The sequence below is a fragment of the Strongylocentrotus purpuratus genome, unplaced genomic scaffold, assembly GCF_000002235.5.
Source record: "Strongylocentrotus purpuratus isolate Spur 01 unplaced genomic scaffold, Spur_5.0 spur5_scaffold_19, whole genome shotgun sequence".
NCBI classification, from domain to species: domain Eukaryota; kingdom Metazoa; phylum Echinodermata; class Echinoidea; order Camarodonta; family Strongylocentrotidae; genus Strongylocentrotus; species Strongylocentrotus purpuratus.
Genome location: NW_022145604.1, coordinates 26,114,723 through 26,121,946, shown reverse-complemented (window position 1 = coordinate 26,121,946; position 7,224 = coordinate 26,114,723). Strand labels below are relative to the sequence as shown.

The 7,224-nt window shown below is 37.1% G+C and overlaps 1 protein-coding gene across 4 annotated transcripts in view; it reads right to left on the bottom strand.

Annotated features, from left to right (window-relative positions):
* Positions 1-389: 389 nt before the first annotated feature.
* LOC752954 (transmembrane protein 106B) overlaps positions 390-7,224 on the bottom strand; it is a 29,849-nt gene continuing 23,014 nt past the window's right edge. For 3 of the 4 annotated variants that reach the window (XM_030990713.1, XM_030990710.1, XM_030990709.1), the window contains exons 8-9: positions 3,872-3,959; positions 2,305-2,422 (exon numbers count right to left, since the gene is read on the bottom strand). In XM_030990713.1, coding sequence (XP_030846573.1) covers positions 2,411-2,422; positions 3,872-3,959 — 100 coding nt within the window. In that variant the 3' untranslated portion in view covers positions 2,305-2,410. Of the gene's footprint in view, positions 2,423-3,871; positions 3,960-7,224 lie in introns of all 4 variants that reach the window. The other variant, XM_030990712.1, reaches the window with a different exon arrangement.

The following is a 7,224-nucleotide window of genomic DNA, read 5'->3' as shown; positions in this document are numbered from 1 at the left end:
TGACAGTAGATTATGAATGTGTACCACTTTAAAGATGAAGTTGAGTTCTGGTCATGTGATTGCATTGTGAAAGAAATGGTGTGGAATCGATCAGAAAAGGTTGATCATCTAGCATATAAGTATTTGTGTGTATTGCAAGGTTCTGGAATCATCAAAATGATAAGAAATTTGGTCCAGTCTTGGTTAAGTTACAAGCACTGTACACAGAAAGATGTATATGGGACTACACGAACACGTGGCGTAAAAATCCAGGGTAGGATTTTACGGATTGTTACATGTCATATTTAGAATATGAAGGCATTTGAAGAGCCATGCTTTTCAGGGAACATGTTTTATCTGATGTTCTTCCACACTTGCATAATAACAATGATAAAGCTCACCAATTATCTTTCACCTTTTCCCAGAACTCAACCTTCTCTTTAAATGCAGTTACGTGCGTACTATCTTGGCCTTATACAATCCTGGTTTGTGCGATGAGATAATGAATCAGTGTTCAGCAAACACATTTCATTGGTACAATTTTCGGGTTGCATTGCATTTCAAGTAATAAAAAATGCGCTGCACTGTGTGCCAATGACTTGTTGTAGAGCTATACTGCAGAATTATTGTGAGTACACCCTGTCTCATTTGAATGGTGGCAGAGGAATAATGCTGGCGGTGCTTTTCACTGTTGAGCAATAGTAATTGATCATTTGAGCATGCATGTAAACAAACAAAAGTTTTAAAATTTTGTCACATTGGTACATAAATGGTATAATATCATTGTCACTAATTAAATACATTCATACATATCAGTATCACACACAATTGCCATTGTACCCAATATACTCTGTTTCCATAAAAATAGATTTGTCAAATGATCAATAAATGCTTTGCGCAACCATGAATATTACTATCAACTACAATCACACTAGCACAGAAAGACACATTCTTGAATTGTAATATATTATTAGAGACAAAGCATGTACCGGTACACTAAAAATAAAATTTAAAATTCTCAGAGCCATAGCTAAGGGGGGGGGGGCATGGGAAAAGTGCCCCCACCCCAATGAAACACTGTAAAAAGTAGCAAAGTTACAAGTTTGTGAAAAAAAGAGGAGATAAAAACATGGGGGGGGGGGGTATGCAGTAGGAAGACAAAAAGACCCCATTTCCCCTCGAATGACGGCCTTGTGGTTTTCTCACATTTTATGTACATGTAGGTGCCCTCCCCTTCAAATTTCAATTTTTCCAATAATTATTAGCAATCAGGTACTATTCGCTACATTCAACTATGGATAAGAATAAAAAAAAAAACATTCTGTACACCATATACATCGCTAAGGAAATTATTCAGGTAAATTTTCTTCACAACATTTACAAACTAACTCAATTACCTTGTTATTTTGTTAAAAAGCACATGTTTTGATAGTCTCTAATCTTTACAACTGAAATAGTATTTTTCTTAAACAATGACAATACAAGTATCTTTGCTATAACAAATTTAATAGGTGGTTCTTGAATATACTGAACTTTAGAGTGTTTCACACTTTCAGAGGTAAATAAGGAGTTTTGCACATTCCGATACCGGTTTCACATGCACAAATATATAACTTTAGAACAAGTGTGCTTCCTACCACGCAGAGCTTGTTACACACATAAAAGTTTGGTGTCCAATTAGTGTCCAGGGGCAGGACATAACTGACTGTTCAGTGTTGTCACTGACATGCTCTGTTGACTAGGTGGAATGCAAATTTGTACAATTTTTCGGGAGTTTTGCAGCTTCACTTCGACTTGCCTCTGATGACGGCTAGCACTGCTGGCAGGGCAAAGGCACATTGTACTGTATTCCTTGAGCGCTAGCTTCATGAAAACTTCCACATCCGTCAAAGATGAGCTCTACAGGCTATATGTGGGACGAACAGTGTCTTGCGTTCCTAGAATGTGAACTTCACAGCGATTGCACCCGACAATGATAATCTCTAATGATGGGAAAGCATGTTTCTTTGTGCTCCTTGTAGACTTGTCCCAACTTCACAGGTTCACAGCAACAAAACTTGCACCAGACAAAGATTAGCTCGCAGACTCTTTCGATGTACACGCACTGGTCTGTGATCCTGTAGTCCCTAAACTCAATTCCATCTTTAAGATATGCTCTGAAGACTATGTGCAACGCACCTTGTACAGTATACCATGAGCATCAGCTCCAAAGGATGTTTCATCTGGCGAGAGCAGCTCGCAGACTATTTTGATGTAAACGCACTGGTCTGTGATCCTGTAGTCCCTAAACTCGATTGCATCTTTACAAGATATATATGCTCTGAGCATCAACTCCAAAGGAGGTTTCATCTGACGAGATCAGCTCTGCAGATTTGGCCGGATGCACAATGTCCCTACGGTGTGAATTTTACAGCAACTTGCATCTGATAGATTAGTTCCATCCCTGTTTGAACAAAAACAAAAACATCAAACTAAAAGTTTAGCAGGGATGTTGGTGCCAATGCTTGGCTCTACAGACAAGAAACAAAAGGAAGCAAAAACACTGCAAGTTCAGATGCACAAATGTAGAATCGTGACAAGCGCTCATTTCACAAAGTCATTAAAACAAGGGAAACGCTCTCGGCGGTCTCGCCTGCATAAAGCAATTCAATATGATAAACCAGAACGTCAATGACGTAGCGCTCATCCGCATCTCGCAATAAAAAATATCGTAAATTTTATGTGGTACACTTTTGAACTGGTCAAAAAATAAAAATTTGATGCCCTGGAAGGGACATAATTTCATTTCATTTGCATAAAGTACCATAAATAATCAATGGAGCAAAATCTCACAATTCTGTGTAGAAGTTTAGTGTTCCAAATTTAGCTCTACCAGATAAGGCAAACCAAATCAAAATCAGTCAAGAAATGAGGGAAAAGAAGCAATTTTTGTTATTTTTGGAATAAATTTGCATAAATTAATATAATTAATTAATGGAGAACAATTTCAAAATTCTGTGTAGAAGTTTAGTGTACCCAAGTTAGCTCTACCATATAAAGCAAACCAATTCAAAATCGGTCGAGAAATTAAGGAAAAGAACCCTTTTTTGTGATTTTGAATAAATTTGCATAAATTAGCATAGATAATGAATTTCACGATTCTGTGTAAAAATTTTAAATCCCCCTCCTAGCCCTATCATATGAAACAATCAGAATCAAAATCGGTTGAAAAATAACGGGAAGGAGCATTTTGAAAATCTTGATGTTGATGCCACAACAAAGTCTAAGTTTGTTGACCTTAAATGACCTTTGACCTTAACTTAGTGACCTGAAATTCTACTCACATGATTGGGGAGACTTGATAACCCTATAGTCCAAGTTTCATTGACTAAGAACTTATACTTTCAAAATTATATCAAAAATTCAAAAACTTAACCTTAGGTTAAGTTTTCGATGATGATGCTACAACATAGTCCAAGTCTGTTGACCTGAAATGACCTTTGACCTTGACTTTGTGATCTGAAATTCTACTCACATGATTGGGGATACTTGATTACCCTATAGTCAAAGTTTCATTGACTAAGAACTTATACTTTAAAAATTATATCAAAAATTCAAAAACTTAACCTTAAGTTTTTGATGTTGACGCCGCCGTCGCCGCTTTTTGCTACGCAGGCGAGACAAAAAATCCTCAACCACCCCCGCCCCCCTTTGAGGAAAAAAAAAGAAAGAGGATTCTTGAGGGAAAAAAAATGGCATCTAAAATAGGGAAAAATTAGAAAATAGGGGTAAAATAGGGGTAAAATCAGGAAGAAAAAAAAGAAAAAAAAAAAGAAGTTTTGTGAAACGGGGCCCAGGTCCTGAGCCCACATTGGTCTGATTTGTGTCCCATTACGCATTACCCTATCATTACCTGGTCCAGTGAGGCACATTTGACAGGGCTGTAGTGCGTCATGGTCGCCTGCTGGTTCTGTGATAACAGCTTGAACTGAAGTGTGGCTCTGTGGAAGAAACAAAACAGAAGTGTAAGTAAGAGAATGCGTTATACATGAATATCCCTAATTTCCTTCTATCCTCCGTGCGTGTTCACGTATAGCGCAGTACATCGATAATCAAAGCAAAACTAGATATAGCGTAGTATCCCCCGGTTGATCTTCACGCAAAACGCTCACCGATCGGCCACGTCAATTTTCCGCCAAAATCTAGTATGTATCAGCTACTACATGTACTTTGCTAGTTCCGGACGGGTATTGAGATAGACATCGATAGGAAGTATAATATTATGTTAGGAAAATATCTACATTATGTGGTAAGCCAAAATTTAATGAGACGCACCCCCGATAAAAATGAGTTTTTAACATGAATATCCGACTCTGCAAATACTTTTCTTCTCCAAGTTTTCTTCGTGTTTTTCTTACATTTTAAAACATCACTCACTACTTATTGAATTGTACACTATAATGTTTATTATTCTGGCTCACATTCATGACAAATTCATTGTCATTAAATGAATCCTGAGCAGATAAGAAGAACGAGAACTGTGCCATGTTTTTGCTTATTACGTATGCAAGAGGAGCAAAAACATGCATATGACTTGAGTAAATTTTGCAAGCGCTGCGGCCTGACTGAATTTACACAATAAATCATCAACTGGTACAAATTAGAACCATGTAAAGTTGAGAGAGACAGCTGAGCATATAAAAAATTGATCAAATTTTGATCTGACATTTGCTCAAGTGGTATTTTCTCCGCATTTTATTTCATCTAAGAACAAGAATCATGGTTAGGATTGAAAATGGGCTTTAAATTAAGTTTATGGTTGAGATTTCATAGGGCTAGGGCTTGGAATACTGCAATGTCCAGGGAAGAAGCTATGAATTCAGGGTGGTGTTTCACATAGATCTTAAGTCGAACTTAACTCTAAGTTGGACTTAAAATAACAGAGAGCCATTTGTAGCCTTAAGTAATAAAATATATTCACAAGCGAACATTCAAGTATTTTAGACTTTTTATAAATTCCACATCGAGAACGTGAAATCTCCTTGATAATAGAAAATATGAATGATTTGTATCAACATTTTATGCATTTTAAAATAAATTTTACAAAATATTTTCATAGATGTTAATGGCTTTCCATAATTGTTAAGTCTAACTTAGAGATAAGTTCAACTTGGAATCTTTGTGAAACACCCACCTGTTGGTGTACGTCAGTAACTGCACAGTACATGTAATTTTCGGCATGGCATGAGTTGTAGAACCACATCGAATAACAGTAAAAGGAAGAAGGAAAAAAAAGACTGGTATATTACAGATCATCAGAGACTAAAGATCAACAATCTTGAGCACTGATGTTTGTAACAGAAAGCATTTTTACCCCATATGCTCAGGTCACATTTGCTCTTTTTTTCTTCTTCTAATGGACTAAACACTTAACGTATCACCATCACTCTATACCGAAGCAAATCTCAAGCTAAGCCTTAACACAATGTCTTAGATAAAATGTCTCCAGTTCCCCAAGCACGTCAGATCACCAACAAAAAGGGTACTTTTGTGCATGGCTCCACTCAAACATGTGGCGGGCACACACATTGGCACCAAAACTTGAAGTGAAGACCTCCCCCCCCCCCCCCAAAAAAAAATGTTTTCTTTAAATTTCAACATGGGGATCATGTATGAAGAGCCTTAAGATCATGTTTTGGACACCCTTCTTACTACTGTAGAGCCCAGCCTTTGTGGTATTAAAACTTAAGTACCTGTACAAAACATGGCTCTATATATGTAGTCAACTGTAATAACTATTTTCCGTGGCCAAGATACTGTGTACCATGGGAATTTTTAATAAGGGTACTGAACTGAAAACCCGGAATTAAAAAAGAAGAAAAATAAATTGTGTAACATTTTTTAACATGCTCCCTCCTCTATTTGAAGAAAGGTTAAAGTGTACTTTGTCTTCTCTCCCTTATCTGGGAAATTCTTTATGAGATTGCAAAATCAATCTAAGAAAACTTCCTAAAGGAAATAAATCCCTCTGTGTTTGCTAGCTATCTTGATAATCTCGCAACTTTTGGACTGATACTGTTTTATCTTTGTTCCTTTGAATTACCAAAGGAAATGAATCCTAAATATTTAACTAGATACGCTATCCAAACATTATCCCAATATTATCTCTCCTGATACATGTATATGTCAACAATCAAATATATCTTGATCACTTTGTATATTGACACAACATAATTATGTCTTTAAAATATCTTCTTTCAGTTTCGTTCTTGGGGTGTACAGGTAATCATGGTCCGGAAAACCTCTTCGGCAGATCAAAAGTGAGTTCATCATAATTGATCAAAACAGAAGGCCCGTCTTCACTATCTCGAGATTGCCAAATATCCAGCTATTTGAACTATCCCGATCGCAAACTATCCAGCTAATTGCGTCTTCATTAGAACGAAGTAGCAAATTGGCTGGATAGTTGGTCGGGATAATATCCCAAGATATCTCGGTCTAGTTTGCAAAATATCCCACTATTTCCGAACTAGCGGGATAGTTTGCGACCGTCTTCATTAGACCGAAGTACGGAGTCAAATATCCCGATCCCATCATGCACCACTGAGCGGTATAGATCGCATGTGCGCGCGCTAGTACAACTAGTTAACACGGTGAACCGGAAATCGTTGTGCATGATGGGATCGGGATATTTGACTCCGTACTTCGGTCTAATGAAGACGGTCGCAAACTATCCCGCTAGTTCGGAACATTTTGCAAACTAGACCAAGATATCTTGGGATATTATCCCGACCAACTATCCAGCTAATTTGCTACTTCGTTCTAATGAAGACGCAAATTGGCTGGATAGTTTGCGATCGGGATAGTTCAAATAGCTGGATATTTGGCAATCTCGAGATAGTGCAGACACGCCTTCTAGAGGGTACTTGTGATTATTTGCAAGTGGTGAATAATACAAAAGCTTCTTGGTATTACACATGCATCAGGCTCTAAAGTACATCCAACATCTTGTACAATGTTTTCAAACACTTCAAGTACTTGAAACAAGTATAACACATGCTTGATACAAGTACAATGAGTATGGATTTCACATATAAATACATCTCCTCTTGGTTTCACCAAACAATGAATGTTTGTCTGGCTACTTTCAAGTGCACATAAAATCCTCATTACATTTAATTAAACAATCAAGAAAGTTGGTGCACTAATAAGGAATGAAGATTAGATGATAATTATTTACCTTGCTTTTGTTAATGGAAAGTGTTG